Source organism: Chrysochloris asiatica, unplaced genomic scaffold (assembly GCF_000296735.1).
Source record: "Chrysochloris asiatica unplaced genomic scaffold, ChrAsi1.0 scaffold00288, whole genome shotgun sequence".
Lineage (NCBI taxonomy): Eukaryota > Metazoa > Chordata > Mammalia > Afrosoricida > Chrysochloridae > Chrysochloris > Chrysochloris asiatica.
The window spans coordinates 1,452,789-1,473,419 of record NW_006408806.1 but is presented as its reverse complement, the minus strand read 5'-3'; the positions used below and the strand labels follow the sequence as shown (position 1 = coordinate 1,473,419).

The following is a 20,631-nucleotide window of genomic DNA, read 5'->3' as shown; positions in this document are numbered from 1 at the left end:
ATCACCGCAGTTTTAGTGGTTGGTGTGTAAATTTGAATAGCAGTTATATTAACAGGTCTTGTTTGTAGGTTATGGATATTCTTCCATCACAGACAGCATTGCACAGATAGATTGTGAAATGTTCTTTGTGACAATGAATGTGATGCCATTCTTCTTCAATTTGTCATTCCCAACATAGTAAACCATATGATTTTCAGATTCAAAATGGCCAATAGAAGTTCATTTCAGCTCACTAATGCCTAGGATCTCTATGCATTCCATTTCAACTACTACCAATTTTCCTAGATTATAGTTTGTACATTCCATGTCCTGATTATTAATGGATGTTTGCAGCTGTTTCTTCTCATTTTGAGTTGTGCCCCAACAGCAAATGAAGGTCCTAAAGCTTTGTTCCATTCACATCATTAAGGTCAACTCTACTCTGAGGAGGCAGCTCTTCCCCAGTGGTATTTTGAAAACCTTTTAACCTGAGAGGCTCAGAGGCTCATCTTCCTGCACTATATTGCATCTGACAATGTTCTGCAGATATCCATAAGGTTTTCAGTGGCTAACCCTCTCCCTCTTCCTAATCTATCTTAGTCTGGCAGCACTGCTGAAACCTGTCCACAATGGATGACCCTGCTGGTATTTAAAATATCAGTGGCATAGCTTCCAGCATCACATTAACACACAAGCCACAACAGTACAACAAACTGACATATAAGTGGTAGACAAATGGATAAAAGGATGAAACAAGGCTGAGACAGGGAGATCAGTTATGAGATCATTGCTGAAGTCCAGGCCAAAGTTAAAAGTGCTCATGGAAGTGGAAGTGGTGTCAAGGGGCAAATACATAATCTACTTAGAAGTTTCTAGCAAGATGACTCATAGGTCTTTATGGGTAATTGGATGCATGAGATGAGTACAAGGAAGTAAGCCTTAGGACTCTTGGTATAGTACTATAGCATCAACACTGGACAGCCTAGAGTAGGTTATTTAAATTAAGATATATATATATTTGAATCCTGGTCCTCCTGGTGTGGCACTGTAGGATATGCATTGAACTGCCAACTGCAAGGCCGGCAGTGCAAATCCACCAGCCGCTCCTCAGAAACCCTATAGTGTTGTTATGAGTCAGAACTGATTTGATGACACTTATCAACAACAAGATGTGGGGAAATCACTTTATATCTCAAAGCCTAGTTAGCTGCCCATAAAAGTGTGACATTAACAACTACCTAGCAGAATTTCTCTGAGGATAAAATAAAATACGTCAAGTACTTGGCACAGAGTAAATATTCAATAAATTTAATCAGTTTTGAATCCCTCATTTCCTCTGGAGGGACTAGTTCTATGGAAAAACTATTCAATGAGTGTAATAGGAATGTGCTGCTGCAAGTAACAGTAAGTTCAATGTATAATCTTCTGAGGAACCCTAGTGGTGCAGTGGTTAACTGCTGGACTACTAATGAAATGGTCAATATTTGAAACCACCGGTTACTCTGTGGGCGAAGGATGTGGAACTCTACTTCCATAAAGATTGTTGTTGTTAAATGTTGTCAAGCCAGTTCCAACTCACAGAGACTCATTATAGGGTTCCCAAGGAGTGGCTGGTGGGTTTGAACCACTGAGCTTGAGGTTAGCAGTTCAGTGCCACACCAGGACTTCATAAAGATTACAGTCTTGGAAACTCAATAGGGGAGTTTTACTCTGTCTTCTAAGGTATCTATGAGTCAGAGTAGATTCATCAGCAATAGCTTTGGTTTGGTTATAATAGTTGTTGTTAAGTGCCATGGAGTCGGTTTGGATTCATAGTGACCCTGTGTAGGGTCTCCAAGGAGTGACTGGTAGATTTAAACTGTGGACCTTATGGTTAGCATAAAAATAACTCATAGAAAATATGTTATTTTTATCAAAAAACAAGAGGATTAGAGGCGAACAGCTGCTGGCAGTGGTTCAATGAGGACTAGAATCCTCACAATCACATCATGGCTAAGTTTTAAGGGAATCAGACATAGAAGAAAGATAATGAGTTAATCAACTATTCTGAGTTAGATAACAGGAAAGAGAGACAGAATTATGGGATAAAAATAATGAAATTGGTTTTGAACACACTGAATTTTGTTGTTGTTGTTAAGTGCCTTCAAGTTGGTTCTGACCCATAGTGACCCTGTGTGGGGCTTCTGAGGAGCGGCTGGTGAGCTTGAACTGCTGACCTTGTAGTTCAAACCAACTTTGCAGTCCAATACATTAACCCACAACACCTCACCAGGACTACATATTGAATTTTAGGCTTTTGTTGAATTTTGTTGTTGTCAAGTAACGTTGAGTTGATTCCAACCCATAGAGACCCTTTATAGGGTTTCCAAGGAGTAGCTGGTGAGCTTGAATTGCCGACCTTGCAGTTCAAATGACTTTGCATTCTGGTGCATTAACCCACAGCGCCACACCAGAACCTCCTTCTGTAAAACAGGAATAGATTTATTAGTCAACTGGATATACTTTCTTAGAGGTAAGAGAGGAATCTGGGATTGCAGGGAAGGTTGCATTCTATAGGAATGATGAGAGAATCCCTAAAAATATGCAGAATAAGAAAAGAAGATAGCCATAATGAACACGGTACTTACTGGATGGGGAGAGGTAGATAACTTTCCAAAAGAGAGAGGAAGGAGCAGCTAGAGAGACAAAGGAAATCAAAGAGCATACTATATACATACTAGAAGCCTAAGGCAAAAAGTGTTTCAGGAAGGATATATGATCGACAATGTATAAGGAAGACTTTAGAAGAATTGATATATTTGCGTTATGGTGTTGGAGGAGACTGTTAAAAGTGCCATGGATGGCTAAAAGAACAAACACATCTGTATTGGAAGAAGTACAGCCAGAATTCTCCTTGGAAGCCAGGATGGTCAGACTTCGTCTCTCATACTTCAGACAGATTATCAGGAAGTACCAGTCCCTGGAAGGAGCTCTGGTAGTATAGTGGTTACGAATCGGGCTGCAAACCTTAAGGTCAGCATTTCGAAGCTACCAACTTTTTCTCAGGAGAAAGATGAGGCTTTCTGCTCACGTAAAGATTTACAGCATCGGAAACCCTGTACAGGGTCGCTATGAGTCGGTTCCGATTCCATGGCACATAACCACCACCACCACCACCACCACCAGTCCCTGGAAAAGGATATCATGTTTGGTAAAGTGAAGGGTCAGAGAAAAAGAAGACCCCCAATGAGATGGATTGGCACAGTGGCAGCAGGAAAGGACTCAACTGTGGCAATGATTGGGAGGTTGGTGTGGGACCAGGCAGTGTTTCGTTCTGTTGTGTATAAGGCTGCTATGAGTCAGTATCAACTCTACAGTACCCAACAACAATATAATTGACATTTTAGTCATAACAAGCATTACACAAAAACAAGGATAATAAATTACCATGCCAAGAGCTTTATCTGTTGTGGGGACAGAAACTAGACTATGATGACTTGAGGAGTAGAGAAGTGAGAAAATAGAACAACGTAAAGTTGTATTTTTTCCCCTTTCTCAGAGTTCATACTTTGGGTTTTCACTTGCAACATTTTCTATGTTTTTAGAGAACGTAAAGGCAGTTTACCATTCTGAAGGAAATTAAACTTGGATGAATGTCTGGTCCTAATGACCTCTATGGGGTTTTCCACAGAAATTAGAGACTAATTTCACTGCTCTCCTTACTCCAATGACGACACATATGTAGCATCAGTTGAAAAGTTTGGCTTCTGAAGAACAAGAATTCTGGATATGCTAATTTTACAGCTATTACTATTATTGAAACATTCAGTGTCTGGAAGTCACTTTTGTCTTATACCATATATTATTGTTGTTAAGTGCTGTTGAGGCAGTTCCTACCCATAGCAACCCTGTATAGGGTTTCTGAGGAGCAGTTGGTGAGCTAGAACTGCCGACCTTTGCAGTCTGACACATTAACCCACAGTGCCACACCAGGACTAACACAACCTAATTTTCCCAGGCTTTTCTTCATTCAATGTATTTTTATCTGAATGGAAAATAAAGTTGTTATGGGAAAAACAAAAACATTCCATTTCTATATCTTTGATACATTGCATTAAGATTTAAAACATTAAAATATTTTGGATTATACATGAAACCCACTTTTATTTTATTTTAAAAATAAGAAACTTAGAGATGGCATTGTATGCAGTTGCCTATAAAATTCATGTTCAAGAAAATTAGCAGGAAGGAAGAAAAGTAAACACTTGAAAAAATTTTTAAGATACCTCAAACTATGCAGTAGATTTATAAGAAAATTGTTGTTGTTAAGTGCTGTGGAGTGGGTTCTGACTCATATTGCTGTTATTGTGAGTTATCAATGAGTCAGTTCTGACTCTTAGCAGACCCTCTGCCCAACAGAACAACACACTGCCAAGTCCTGCATCGTTCTCACAATCATTGCTAAGCTTGGGCACTGCTCCTGCCACTGTGCCATTCTATCTCCTTAGGGGTCTTCCACTTTTTCACTGACCCTCCATTTTACCAACCATGATGTCCTTCTCCCGGTATTGTTCCCTCCTGATAATATGTTCAAAGTTTGAGAGACAAGTCTCCTGGCTTCTAAAGAGCATGCTGGCTACATTTTCCAACACAGATTTGTTTGTTCTTCTGACAGTCCATGGAACTTCAAATTTTCTTCTCCAACACCTTAACTCAAATATATCAGTTCTTCCATGGTCTTCCTTAGTCATCAACCAACTAACACATGCACATGAAGCTATTGGAAATACCATGATTTGAGTCAGGCTCACCTTAATCTTCAAACTGACATCTTTGCTCTTGAACACTTTAAAGAGGTCTTGTGCAGCAGATTTGCCTAATGCAATATGTCATTTGATTTCTTAGCTGCTGCTTCCACGAGTGTTGACAGGGGATTCAAGCAAAATGATGTCTGTGACAGCTTCAATCTTTTCTCCATTTATCATGGTATTATTTACTGGCCCAGTTGTGAGACACTGTATAAGGTTTCTGAGGAGCAGCTTGCGGTTAGTAGTCCAGTGCTTTTCCCTATAGCCTCACACCAGGACCCCATTGTTGCTGTTGGTAAGTGCCATGGGATCAGATGGACTCATAGAGACCCTGTATAGGGTTTCTGAGGCTTTAAATCTTGGCGGGAGTAAAATGCCTCATCTTTCTCCAGCGAAGCTGCTGGCGAGTTGGAATCAGGAACTTTGTGGTTTGCAGTAAAGTGCTTATTGTATAGAGCCACTGTGCTCCCCAGGACCCCATAATAAAGTTATAAAAAATAAAAGTGTCGCTTTCAATGAGACTATCTTTCTCTCTTCCTATAAAAATATATCACAGTTCAGAAAAGTACTTTTCAAAGTAGGTTAAAAAAAAAAGTTTTATTTCCTCTTGTGGAATTACTTCTGCAGTAAAAGCTTAGAAAAACAATATTTTAACCCACTGTAACTCCCTTTAGACTTCATTCATTAGTGTGATAATTCTTAAAACATTTGAGACTCTAGTCTTTCTCCTTCTAGTGGTTGAGTTCTCACAGCTCATATTTTAAGATGTCACAGTGGCATTGTGATGAAAATCTTCATATATTCGCTACGATTTATACAAGTATTAAATGTAAGCTTTTCAATCTTTTTTTTTTTTTTTAAAGTGGTGAGATTTACTCTGTTAGTTCTAGAGAACCCACTGAAACCACCTTTTTTTGCTCTCTTCCCTTCAGTCTTACCCAAAATGGGTTCAATCTCCTGTGTGTGCCGCTGCTTTCCTTTCCCTGAGGTGGGTTGAGCAAAGGAGTGTGACGCAAGAGTAGGCTGTGTCCTGGATGCTAGAGAACAAGCGCCTCTGCGTTCTTGTGAATGAGCCCATTCGCAGCAAGAATTCACAGCGGAGACCCGGGCAGCTGCGGCCAAAGCAGCCAAGGCTCTGCGCGCCCCACTCCTGCCTCCTTGGCAGGAGCCCGAATTACAGGCACATCTTCAACCGTGCCCAAGTTTCTTCTGCTTTCCATGTTCTTCATGCTGCCCAACTAAAAGGAGAAAATGGGCACGGGGGATTTTATCTGCATTTCTATGTCCGGAGGGGCACCCTGGGGGTTCCGACTGCAAGGTGGCAAGGAGCAGAAGCAGCCTTTACAAGTTGCTAAGGTAGGACCTTGAAAACTGTTGTCACTTCTCTGTATGGGATGGAAAGGAAGAAGCAACCTGTTGATGGGATTTTCAAGTTCTGACTTACAAGTTAGATTTTGATTGTTTTAAGAAACTTTGAAGTGTAATATGTATCATAGTATGCAATAAACTTGCAGTTAAAAAGAGAGTGCCTTATTTATCAGCTAACAGAAAGGCCTATTTAGTCATCTTCTTCGAAAACAATTAAAAACACTTGGGAGTATTTTTGTTTAAGCAGTATTAGAATATTAATTTGAATCATTGTTTTATGTTCACTTTACTTGGCTCTGGTAGGGGGGAAATGCTCAACTCAAGCATAACCAATCAGCCTAGTTATTTTGGGGACTCTTAGAAAGTACCGTTAGTGGCATTCATTATGCAGGATTCAAGAAAAAGCCAATTTTGGGCAATAATTTTTGAAGTATGATGAAGATGTCATAAAATCTATTTTAAAAAATACCCTTTTAAGGACTTGACAAATAAATGCAAAATTCCTTTCCATCATCTGTACTCATCTGGTTAAGAGCTCAAAATAAAATGCATTGATATTCAAACTATATTGTAAGTGACTCAGAGGTAACTTTGTCATGCATCTAATAGCTGTTTTAAATATTTAATGTGTTTTTGTTGTTGTTAGATAATTTGTTTCTTAGCTTAATATACCACTAGTTTGCTTTTAGGGGCTCTGATACTGTTTAATTGGGACTCACTTAAGATGAATTTTTATATGCCTTGAAATGGAGCTGACTTTTATGTGATTTCAATACTAAATGGTTACATTATGTGAAAGAGTTAAGTTTATTCTATCCTTATTTAATGCTAATATTGAATATGGATCTAGATCTTTATGAAATAATATTTAACACAGATATTTGTAGATATATCTTCTCTGGCTTTTACTTTTTCAAAAATGTTCCGTGTAAAGAAAGGAGTTTCTTTGAAAATTTCTGCTCATGGGTATGTAGCAGAAAAGTCGCATAATGCAATGGTGGAATCCTGCCACCTAGTGAAAATTTCAAACATCAACAATGAAGCATAAACCAGGAGGAGATGAAAAGCAGATGCTTTAGAACTGAAAAGTTTGTCAGAGATCCCCAGTTCAACTCCCTAACATTACATGAGGAAAGAGTACAGAGAGGTTTAGTAAGTTACCTGGCAGAGTGATTAGAGGATACAGAAAGGTGGTTTCATTGGGTTTCTTTAGTAATCAACAGCAGACAACATCAGATAAAATATTAATGCCTATGCAGATTTCATGAAACTGAAGAGGATTTATTCTTAGTCTAGAGTAGCTGTTGGCGGATTTTAGTTACTGAGATTTGGCTTCTAATCCCAGCTCTGATCTAATTTACTGTCTGGTTTTAGATCTCCCGCCCTTCTTGTCCTATCTGTCTGGTGTGACTCTGTGTGTGTGTGTATGTGTGGTGTTTGTAGGGGAAGAAAGAAACAGAGATTTTGAGCTGAGTAGGGGAGGAGAGAAAAAGGAGGAGATTGGACTGTAAGATCAGTGAAGTTTTATTTTGTTAAAAAAATTCTATGATCCTAATAGTATACAATTTAGAATCACTTGCTTGTTAATTATAATTTGGGGCAGAAGTACCTAGGAGCTGTTATTTTATGGTGGCTTTTTCAGAACTGACTCAACGACACTTAACAATACTCATATAGATTAAAAAAAATAATGACTTATGAAAAAGCTAGTGTTTTAATTTTTCATAATTCTATATAAAATAAAAATTGAACAGGACCTCAAGAACAAAGTGGATACTGAGTGAATGTACATAGATTTCAAGGTGGTGATTGCTGAAAAACTGAAGAAATTTTCTAGTAAAGGCATTTTCTGTGGAGGCATTTCAATGCATCTTCACATTTCTACAATGATATCTCTATTGTCAGGATTTAGAGGTTCTGTTAGGCTCTATGATCATCAAATAATTCAGTCCTGAACTTCCCTTAAAATACCCAGGTAATATGCTTGTTTTCAAAAGATCATTAAGCATCGGGATGTTTGATTTAATTTTCTAGTTTGTATATGTATACTTGGGTGTGTCTCTCTCCTTTCTCTGAGAGGAGAGAGAATATGATATGCACTCTATCTTTTCTCTACATATTAAAAAGGGATGGCTAGAAAATCTTCTAAGGAGATATGTGAGGGGGCTTCAAAAATTTTGTGGAAAAATTCCCATTATTTTTTAATTTAGGTTTCCATGAACTTTTTGAAATCACCCACATATTTCTAAATTACTATGACAGTGCCCATTTTTGTTGGTCTATTTTTTAAATTCAAACTTAATATATTTAATTTCTTATACTAACAGTATTTATTATTGAAAGCCCTCAGAGCAAAATGCTACTAATTTTCTATGCTATCAAAGCCATAACCTTACTGAGATCATGGTAAAAAAAAAACCCACATTAAGTCAATTTGATTCTAGTATTGGCTTCTCATTGAGTTCAAAGGGAGGTGAATGTTGTTTGCACGCAGACTTTCTCCGACCATCTCAAAACTGGTGATAACTTATTGTGTTGTTGTTGTTGTTCAGTGCCGTCAAGTCAATTCCAACTCACGTGCATTATCCAGCAGAGCCGCAGGAGGACCTAGCTTATTCGGGCCAAGTTATCTCTAAGTAGGAGGATGCAAGAAGGATGAAAATGGCAGAGTAGGAGATGGTGGCTGGGAAATTAAATGCTCACTGAGTTTGAAGAACATATACTGGATTAAATAAGGAATTGAACAGGATAAATACTTCTGAAGAAAATAACATTTCAAGCAGCACTTGAATTTAGCTCTTTAAACGGAAATTGTTATATAAGGCACACTTCTATAGATAAGGCAATTCTACTCATGTAGATTAGAGTCCTGGTGTGTGTTGTGGCTTGCAAGATCTTTTTGAAACACAAGGTTGGTGGTTCAAGCTCAACAGCCATTCCTTGGACACCCTATATAGGGTCTCTATGAGTCAGAACCAAATCAACAACACTTAACAACACTCATATAGGTTAAAAGAAATAATGACTTGTGAAAACGCTAGTGTTTCAATTTTTCATGATTCTATCTAGAATAAAAATCTAACAGGATGAAATAGCAAAAGAAAAGCTTGTCTAATGTTACTGAGAATTATCAGAAATGAAATAATTTTATAATTCCTAAAAATATCCTTTTAGTTACATGTTTAGTCACTTTTGAGAGATGCTCAAACATTTGAAGTATTTGAGCTGGTGGGAATGTAGGCAAATCTCAGCTCTTAAAGGTAACTAATAGGAGTCCTGGTGTTGTGTTGTGGGCAAAATGCGTCAGACCGCAAAGTCATTTGAACTACAAGGTCGGTGGTTCAAGCTCACCAGCTGCTCCTTGGAAACCCTATACAGGGTCGCTATGGGTCGGAATCGACTTGACAGCACTTAACAATAACAACAATAGGTATAAGGAGTCTTGGTGTGGCGCTGTGGGTTAATGCACCAGACTGCAAAGCCGTTTGAACTGCAAGGTCTGTGGTTCAAGCTCACCAGCTGTTCCTGGGAAACCCTATACAGGGTTGCTATGCGTCGGAATTGACTCGATGGCACTTAACAACAACAATAACAATAGTATAAGGAATGTTGGTGTGGTACTGTGGGCTAATGTGTCAGACTGCAAAGCCATTTGAACTGCAAGGTTGGCAGTTCAAACTCATCAGCCACTCTTCGGAAACACTATACAGGGTTGCTATGGGTCAGAACTGATTGAATGGCACCTAACAACAACAGTAATAGGTATAATGGAGTCTTGGTGCAGTGCTGCAGGATAATGCACTGGACTGCAAGGTCAGTTTGAATACAGAGTCCAATACAAACTTGGTGGTTCCAAATCACCAGTTGCTCCTAGGAAACCTACACAGGGTTGCTATGAGTTGGAACCAACTTAACAGAACTTAACAACAATGAATATTAATAACCAAAATGTTTTATTGATGTTGAAATTCAAGGCTATTATATAAAACAATTTTGTTCCCAAAAGGAAACTGCATTTTAAAAAAAACTCCCAAGTAATCAGCAACATTAAACATTAAAAACCTGGTTTTTGGCTTCTTTGATTTATATTTCTAGTACAAAGTCATAGAACATACTCTGAAATCTATATTTCCAATAGGTTATCCACAGAAAATTTATTCAGTAACATAATTATGCAAGCATAATTACAACATAAAACCCCTTTGTGTGTATGCAAACACCCTTATAAAAAGTATGTTGGCACTCTTTTCGGGGACATGTACTTGCTTGGTTATGTCTCTGAATATTCTGTTGGCAAATCACTTGAAAATCATCCTACTACCAACGAAGAAACTTTTGTCCTATAAACAAATCTTAAATTCAATACAGAAATAACTTGTATTTTGAAAACAATGCATACAGAAATGTTCAGACTATTTTCCTTTACATCTTTTAATATAGTTAGAAATATATTCTTCCACATTATAAACCATTATATTTATTCTTCTCTTTGATCTATTTACAATGAAAAGTTTTGAATAACTGTTCATTAAAACTGAGGTGACAGATTATAATAATTTATTTCTTGAGGCAGATGTGGATTTAATGACTCTTATCCATTACAGTTCATATGCTCTTCAAAACACTGAGTTAAAAATGTATTATTTAGGCAAAGCACATTTTAAACAATATAATATTATATTGTAGTGCTATCACTGAGTTTTCTAGAATATTACAAATAGAATAATTCCAGGAACATAAGTATTTCTGAAGGTGGGGAAATAGATTTTAATGTGCTTGAATGTGTATATTTCAGGGTTGTGGTTGTTGTTAGGTGATATAGAGTCAGTTCCGTCTTATAGCAACCCTATGTACAACAGAACGAAACACTGAATGGTCCTGTGACATCCTGAAATTGTTGCTATATTTAAGTCCATTATTTCAGTCTCTCTGTCAATCTATCTTGTTCATCGTCTTTCTACTTTTTGCTCGCCCTCTGTTTTTCCAAGAATCATGTCCTTCTCCAGGGATTAGTCCATCCTGTTAATATGTCCCAAGTACATGAAACAAAGCCTCACCATCTTTGCTTCTGAGGAGCATTCTGTCTGTACTTCTTCCGACATGTATTTGGTCATTCTGGCAGTCTGTGATATTCAATAGTCTTTGCTGACACCAACAATATTTGAGGATAAATGCTCCTTAAAATGTAGGGAAATATAGTAACATCTCTATTAGAAAACATGCCTGAGCATTTAACTTTTCTTGATTTTCTTTTATGAATTTTCTAGAAATTCTAGAGATAGGTATACTTATAGAAGTTAATGCAGAATAGTTAAATCTATTAATTAGAAGTTATGTTGTTGTTAAGTGCCATCGAGTCAGTTCCGACCCATAGCAACCTAGGGTTTCCAAAGAGCGACTGGTGAGCTTGAACCATTGATCTTATAGTTCAAATGACTTTGCAGTCTGGTGCGTTAAACCCACAGCACCACACCAGGACTCCAATTAAATGTTATAGAAAGTCCTTGTTCTGAAATTGTGTTTTGAATACAGGCTACTGTTTGTTAAAAGAAAACAATGAAATAAAATTTTGACTATGTATGAATTTCACCATTATCTGGACATAGTACACTTTTAGTTTGCATTTATTAAGCACTTACCACATACCAAGAAATATTCTAACTGCTTTCAGATATTGTCACTTCAAATGATGCCTCAAACCTGTGAAAAAGGTATGAAACGAATGCTCATTTTGCTGTTGTCATTGTTATGTGCCATTTCTGACTCATAGCACCCCTGCACAGGGTTTCCGAGGCTGTTAATCTTTACAGGAGCCGAACGCCTCACCTTTCTCCTGCGGAGCAGCTGGTAGTTTCGAACTGCTGACCTTCCGGATCGCAGCCCGATTCGTAATCACTATGCTACCAGAATGCCTTTAATTCTCATTTTAGAGACCCAGAAATATTAAGTAACTTGCCAAGGGTTAAGCTAGTAACACACACACACACACACACACACACACACACACAGAGCAGTTTGTTACTTCTCCTTCCTTTAAGCAGATAAAGGTAGGTTAAATTTGTTCCCCAAGGGAAATCTATTTTAAAAAATATATCATGTTCTGTTTCCAGCCCTGATAAATGGTCTGGGGTATGCCCTGAACATCAAGATTTGTAAACACTCCGAAGATGTGTGGTTAAGATTCAGAACCACTGCTACAGAAAGTTGAGGACAGATATGTTCTTCTCCATGGATGAACACCTTGCAACACCTCCCCACAGTCCAATACAAGAGGAGGACCAGAGAGAGGTCATGTTCTTGGCCTAGTGAGCAGGTTATAATGGGTGCTGAGAAGATTTCCCCTTTCTAAATCAAAGATGTGTGACTGGAGGGAATAGAGGAAGTGTAGGGGAGCTTACAAATGATCACTGTAAAGATTTGGAATGCCTGAAAATAGGGGAGACTGACAATTCATTCCCTACTAAGATTTCTTCTTTGTCAGTGGATTTGATAGTCTGACAAGTGCTATGTGAATGATGTGGGGTGGGAGAAAAATGGAGGGAGAAGGAGAAAATAAAAGAGAGAGAGAGTCAGAAAATGAATAAGAGCCCACCTTTGTCCATTTGGCAAGGCAAGGGTCCTTTCATTTCTTCTAGATGATTGTCTATCATGGAGGTGACTGGACTGGAACCTCAGTGTCAATACCCTACTCAGGAAAGCCAAACTTTTAACAAGGGGCTGCCAGGAGAAAGCTGACAGCTTCAGGAATCACTGGGGACTTTTGAAGATATTGAGCAGGAATCCAATTTCCCATGTTAGAGAATTCTGCAACAGTGAGTCCCAGAAGGGTTCTTGGAAGAAACCACACACGTGTCCTGGCATTGGGACACAACTGCAGAGTCCTTTGTGATGGTCACTTAGCATAAACCAAGGAAGCACAACAACCCACAAAGAGAGAAATGCTGCCCCGCATCCAGTGATGGATACATCCTTCCCACTCCATCCCTAGTCTTTCCTTCCTTCCCCCAGGAGCTAGAGGAAAATTGGTAAAGAGTAAACAATGTCCTACTCCTCATGCCAAGCCTTGGGCCCACAGGTTGTCTATAGTACTAAGGAGAAAGTTTAGAGTCAGATATTAGATTGAAGCTTTATTCGGACCGGACTGTTAAAGCTACCAGAAAGTTATGAGCTCTAACCAAGGTATTATTAAGAATGTAATTTGACCAATGATTGAAAGCAGCTACTAGAAGAAATAAGAGGTTCATGTTTTTGCCAAATGAATTGAGATTCCAAAAAAACCCATCAGTTATATCACATTATATTATATTATCAATCACATGCACTTGATGACATGGGGTTGATTCTAACTCATAGGGACCCAGTGTGACTGGGTAGACTTGCCCCTAGGGATTTCTTATGGAAGAAGACAGCTAGTTCTTTCTCCTGTGGTGCTACTGGGTGGGTCCAACCACCAACCTTTTGGTTAGCAACTGAACTTTCAACTATCGCACCACTAGCCCTCCTTTGTTGTACTTTAGCCCTGAAGTGATCATCAACTCATATGGATTTAATTAATGATCATATTTACACACTTGTTTCCATGTGGAATGAATGAAAATCTGACTTTGAGTTTAGTAAGCATTGTAAACTATTCTCTCCCTTCTTTTGCTGACTTATGTGCAAATCAGTACTTTAGTAACTGGGGAGGCTTTTTGTTACAGACAATGCTAATGAATCTAGAGGGTTATTTCTTGAAGCTTACTGTCAGAGTCAAGAACTCTCAACTTTGAAATGCTCTAATCTTTTATTGGGTGTTAGACTGAAGTGATTGTTGTTTTCTAACTAGGTGTAATCCAAATTTCAAGTCAATAATGCAATATAGTTGTGCTACACATATAAGGAGGCTTCAAAATGTTTGTGGGGAAATGGAATTAAAAGATGATGGAACTTTTTTCATGGACTTTTTGAAGTCCCCTAGTATTATACAGAACTCCTGGTGTGGCGCTGTAGGATCAGCACTGGATTGTGAACCACAAGATCAGCAGTTCAAACCCATCAGCTGTTCCTTGGAAACCTGAGTCTGAATGAACTTGATGGCACTTAATAACATCAAGTATTATACCTAACTGAAACATATTTATTTCTCATGCTAATGTTTTTAAAGGACATATTAGCTTCCAAAATAATTAAACCAGTCGATAATATAAGCTAAACTTATATATTTGGCTAAATATAATAAAATATACATTTTGTTTAAATTTCCAACTGTGCTAACGTACATTGAAGTCGCTATAAATTATCTGATACATTAGCAGGGGGAGTTGGTGAAGTTTTATTATTCCCACTTTATAGCTGAAAAATATGTCCCTGAAAAAAATGTAACTTGCAAAAAAAAAAAAAAAAATTCAAGAATAGCTAAGTATATGTTTTTTAACTCCCCTGCATAAGCCCTAATAAGGAGACAAGGCTATCAGTATTGCTGACAATCACTACAACATTAGTGCAGAGTTTGCATGAAATAGAATTGTACTAAATGTAAGATTTAATCCTTAAAAACATTTATAACAATTTCTTCTCTTAATAGTTCAGAGAAAAAGGATTCCAGGAAATCCATCTCCAAGCTAGTATACACTGAGAGAAAGACTGGAAAGGGAACAAATTTACTTGTAAATAGACCTGAAAAATACAAGGACTCTAAGATGTTTACTGATGTCTATTCTAACAGATTCATGATGAAGCCAAGAGGTCTTTGTTAGAAGTAAGTGAAACAAACAAACAAAAAACACAAACAATGTTATGACATTAAAAACCTCATTTGAGAAACTATATCTTATTTGTTCTTTGGTGGATAGTAGATTGTATTAATGAGAACATTTTTATAATGTTGAATTACCTTGTTGTTGTTGTAAAGTGCCATGGAGTTAGTTTTTACTCCTAGTGGTCCTGTATAGGGTTTCTGAGGAACAACTGGTGAGATTGAACTGCTGATCTTGTGATTCAAACCAACCTTGTAGTCTAGCACATTAACCCTCAGAACCACACCAGGATTTCTGAATTACCTTAGGCACTTTATTTTCCTGAATTATTGGAGCATTCTTTTATTAAACAGCAGAGGCAGCCAGATTCTTAACACACTTTATGAAAGTTTCTCAAGACTCTTTATGAAATCCATTGTATTGTGACAGATCATTGGAGATAGTAGCTGTTCTTTGATATTAGGATGGGCTGGATATAATTCTCTTTAGCATATACCCTCAGTGTGTTTCAGATGAATGTACTAAAAAATAGAGTGTTTTACCATTTGAAATATGATAACACTAGATTATGTGACAATGATTTTCCTACCCATTGGTTTTTGTTTTTTATAGTCTCACTTTTCCATAACTACCTTCTCTACTGCTATTTAAGGAGCTCTGGTAGCATAGTGGTTACGAATCATACTGGGAACCTTAAGGTCAGCAGTTCGAAACTACCAGCTGTTCCGCGGGAGAAAGATGAGGCTTTCTGCTCCTGTAAAGATTTACAACCTTGGAAACCCTGTACAGGGTTGCTATGAGTTGGAACCAACTCCACGGCACATAACTGCCACCACTACTGCTATTTGGAAGCAGTGTAGGTACTCAATTGATAAAAAATGAAATGGGTGTGTTTTCCTGATCAGAACTACAGACAATCTTATTTTACCTTGGCATTACCCTTTCTTCACCATTTTCCTTCAGATCCTTCATCCAAATTTATCTGGTTTGCAGTTCCCCTAAGATACTTTTCCCTCCCCCTTAGAAATGTAGAATTTATTACCTTTAACAGTGTCCTTCTGGAGATAATTTTATTTGACAATGCTTGTATATGATGTTTACCAGGTGCCATGCACTTCTGTAATTTCATTTTAAATATAATGAGAGAACTCTGTGATGTTCTCATTTACAGATTTCCTTTACAAGGGCACAGGGAGGATAACTTGCCAGATTACATGAATGGATCGTAAGGGTCAGAATTAGGATTCTCACCCATAGAATTTGTTCTGATTTCCTACTACACCTGACATTTTTGTGCCTAGACTTGGAATGGCCAATTTGGAAGAGAAGAAGACATCCTAACAGAGTATGATGGAGAGATTTTTTTTTTTTTTTTTTTTTTTGAGGGAGGGGGTCACTTAAACCAAATCTGCTACTTCCTGTTCTGACATTAAATGTGATTTTGCTTACTTAACTAGTGTCAAATCATTTTATTTGAAACTTTTATTTCTAGAACAAATCATTTAGGAAATGAGACAGAAACAAAAACTTGCATAATTGTTTCTTCTGTAGGGAATTTTTCCTTTGATTTTTTTCTTATAAGATTTTCTGTGTCCTCTTAAGTATGACTTGCTTATTTTATTTTGAAATAAAGGATCATTTCTGAAATTGTTATCATGCATTCCAAGATATCTTAAAGGTTGGAGCATTACAGGATTATAAAATCAGTGCATTAGATGTCCCTCAATAGTTCTTACTTCATTTCCTGTTCTTTCCTACTCCTGAAACTTCAGGCCAGGCCCACATTTGTCTCCTAGATAACCCTGCTGGCTCTTTGGTGGGTCTCTCTGCTTCTGGTTTCACATTCCTCAGGTTCATGCTACAGAGAGCTGCCAAAGAGATTTTTCTAAATCACCTGTTATATCATTGCTTAAAATACTTCAAAGGCTCTCCATTACTGTCATCAAAACAACTGTAACTTTAAAAAATATCTTATTATATAGAGACAACAGATTACATACTTTGTGAGTCTTTTCCTTCACAATGGCCCTGTTATTACCCTTCTTTACAGATGAAGAAACTGAGACTTACAGAAGTTAAGTAAATAACCTAAGGTCATACAGCTAATAGGTGGCAGGTTCAAGATAGAGGCCAGTTTGAAGCCAAAGCCCAAGTGCTTAACTGTTACTCTACAGGCTGATGGGCCCACAGTGGTACTCAAAGCCTTCCATGATCTGGTCCCTGCCAACCTGTCCAACTTCATCTTTTATTACTCCTCCAGCTATGCACTCAGTCATTTAAAAATATTACAGTTGTCTCAGAACATGCTGCCTTTCTTGATTTTGTTAGTTGCTATTCAGATGGTTCCCACCCATGGTGACACCTTGTGTGTAGAGTAGAACTGCTATATGAGGTTTTCAAGGTTGTGACCTTTGGTAGCAGTTTACCAGACCTGCTCACTTAGGTGACTCTGTTGGGTTGAAACTGCTAACTTTCGACTAGTAGTCTAGCACTTAATTGCATTGCAGTTCCCCTCCAGGGGATCCCCTTTCTTGCTACCAAGATTTTATTCATGTTGGCCCACAGCTGGAATATTGTTTCGCCTCTTACCCCAGGGTTTCCCTAATATGCTTGGTGAAACTTTCTTCACCTGAAAGTTAGCTTTTTGGGAGGTTTGACTCAATTTTCTAAGCACTCGATGTTCTTCTGTGTTGCCATGGTCATGAAGCTTTCACATGGCTCTTCCATATGCTTTCCTGCTTTGGCTGCAACTTTTGCTTATGTTTATTGTCTCTATTGTTGTTGTTAGGTTGCCAGTTCCAACTTACAGTGACCTTATGCACAACAGAATGAAACACTGCCCAGTCAGTGTCATCCTCAGAATTGTTGTTAAACTTGAGCCCATTGCTGCTACTGCCACTGTGCCAAGCATCTCATTGGAGATCTCCCATTTTTTCCTTGACCCACTTTACCAAGCATGAGGTCCTTCTCCAGGAACGGGTCCTGATAATATGTCCAAAGTATCAGAGATGAAATCTCACCATCCTGGCTTCCAAGGAGCATTTGGCTGTCTTCATTCCAACACAGATTCGTTTGTTCTTCTGGCAGTCCATGATAATTTTAATATTTTTCTCCAACACCATAATTCAAATGCATTGATTCTTCTACAGTCTTCCTTATTCATTGTCCAACTTTCACATCTATATGAGGTGACTGAAAATATCATGGGTTGTGTCAGGTACACCTTAGGCCTGAAACTGACATCTTTGCTTTTGAACACTTTAAGAGGTCTTATGCAGCAGATTTTCCTAATGCTGCTTCCATGAGAGCTGATAGTAGATCCAAGCAAAAGGAAGTCTTTGACAACTTCAATCTTTTTCCCATTTATTATGATGTTATTTATTGGTCCAGTGGTGAGGATTTTTGTTTTCTTTATATTGAGGTGGACATACTGAAGGCTGTGCTCTTTGACCTTCATCAGTAAGTATTTTAAGTCCTCTTTGCTTTCAGCAAGTTATGTTGTATCCTCTATTGTTGTTATTGTTAAGTGCCATTGAGTCAGTTCCAACCAGTAGTGACCTTGTATAGGGTTTCTAAGAAGTGGCTGGTGAGCTTGAACCACTGATCTTGCTGTTCAAACTGACCTTGTGGTCCAGTGAATTATATCACAGTGCCACACCAGGATTCCTCTATTAGACCAGTGATATGAAAAATATTTTGTTGTGCTCCATAAGTAAAAAAAAAAAAAAAAAAAAAAGAGCATATTTCATATATGTATGTTGAGTGGCTGGTGGACTTGAACCCTAGACCTTGTAGTTCACAGTCCAGTGCTTATCTTCTAGAGTCACGGTGCTTCTATACATATATAGTCCTGTGTGGTGCTATAGGGTAAGCACTGGACTATTTACTACAATAGTTACCAGTTCAAACCCACCAGCAACTCCTCAGGAATTAACAACAATATACACACATATATATGGAATCTATATGTATTTAGATAGTGCCATCAAGTCAGTTCTAACCCATGGCAACCCTGTATAGGGTTTCCAAGGAGAGTAGCTGGGGAGCTTGAACTGGCGACCTTGCAGTTCAAACAGCTTTACAGTCTGGCACATTAACCCACAGTGCCACATCAGGATTTCATATATATATCAGTTTGAGGACTAAGGTGCACCTGATCCAAGCCATGGTATTTTCAATAACTGGACAGTGAATAAGAAAGACAATAGAAGAAGTGATGCATTTGAGTTTTGGTGTTTGAGGAGAATATTGAAAGTACCATGGGCTGCCAAAAGAACAAACAGATCTGTATTGGATGAAGTGCAGCTAGAGTGCTCCTTTGAGGCCAAGATGGCCAAACTTCATCTCTCATACTTTGGACATATTGTCAGGAGGGACCAGGAGAAGGATATCATGTTTGGTAAGGTAGAGGGTCAGAGAAAAAGAGGAAGACCCCTAGCGAGCTGGATTGGCAAAGTGGCAGCATCAGTGGGCTCAAGCGTGGCAACAATTATGAGGTTAGCCCAGGAATGGGCAGTGTTTCGTTCTGTTGTGCATAGGGTTGCTACGAGTTGGTATCAACTCGAAGGCACCTAACAAAAACAATAATATATATATATATACACACACACATATATATGCAAGAATGTTGTTGTTGTTGTTAAGTGCTATCAAGTCAGTTCCGACCATAGCGACCCTATGTAGCATTTCCAAGGAGCAACTGGTGAGCTTGAACCACTGACCTTGTAGTTCAAACAGCTTTGCAATCTGGCGCATTAACCCACAGTGCCACACAAGGATGAATAAAACATTATTTGCACTCTGGCTGTAGAAATTATTTTAATCAACTTTTAAAGGAAAGACAAATATATCATATTTCAACATAATCTCCTTGCTTTTCAATATACTTTGTTATCTGTCAACCATCTTTCATATTCCCTTATTAAAAAACACTTTAGGCTTAGATTCAAACCATAAATACACCACTGTCTGCTCTTCTTCATCAGAGGTGAAACCTCATTCACAAAGGTCTACTTTCAGGGCACCAAACAGGTGAAAGTCTAATGATGCAAGATCAGGTCTATAGGGAGGATGCTTTAAGACCTCAAAATGAAGTTTTTGCCGTGTGTCAACAGTGTGGGCAGACGTGTGTGGATATGCATTGTCATGAAAGATCACAATGACCTTGGATAGCAGTCCTCTGTATTTAATCCAAAGTTTAGGCATCAGCTCTTCAGTGAGCCATGTCATTGTTAGGAGCACTGTTGATTGTTGAATGTTTTTTCTGATAGTCATCCAGTGCTGACCCTTGAGAATCCCAGAAAACTATAAGCATGCATTTTCCAGCTGATGGTTGACTTTCTAACTTTTTCTTGGTTAGTGACTGAGGATATTTCCATTCCATTCTCTGGCATTTACTCTCAGGCTCGTAGTGATGAGTCCATGTCTTGTCACCAGGAATGATTTTTTAAAAGAAACTTTTACCTTCCTCCAAGCATTGGTCCAAATTTTGTTTTCAGATGTCCAAATTCTTTTGTTTATGTGAAGTGTTTCAGTATTCATCTCACACAAACTTTTCTAAACCCATGTCTGTCATGGATTATTTGATAGGCAGAGCCATGGATGATTTGCCATTGATTTGCCACATAATTCACTGTCACTTGTCTATTCTGCAGAATCATTACAGATCAGCAGTTCAAACCCATCAGCCACTCCTTGGAAACTGTATACAGGGTTGCTATGAGTCAGAACTGACTTGAAGGCACTGAACAATAACATGTATA

General features: G+C 38.2%; 1 protein-coding gene across 2 annotated transcripts in view; it reads left to right on the top strand.

Moving 5' to 3' along the window:
• The first annotated feature begins 5,949 nt into the window (after positions 1-5,949).
• SYNPO2 (synaptopodin 2) overlaps positions 5,950-20,631 on the top strand; it is a 330,105-nt gene continuing 315,423 nt past the window's right edge. Inside the window, exon 1 of one of the 2 annotated variants that reach the window (XM_006874585.1) lies at positions 5,950-6,122. In XM_006874585.1, the coding sequence (XP_006874647.1) occupies positions 6,018-6,122 (105 nt within the window). In that variant the 5' untranslated portion in view covers positions 5,950-6,017. The remainder of the gene's footprint in view (positions 6,123-20,631) is intronic. The other variant, XM_006874586.1, reaches the window with a different exon arrangement.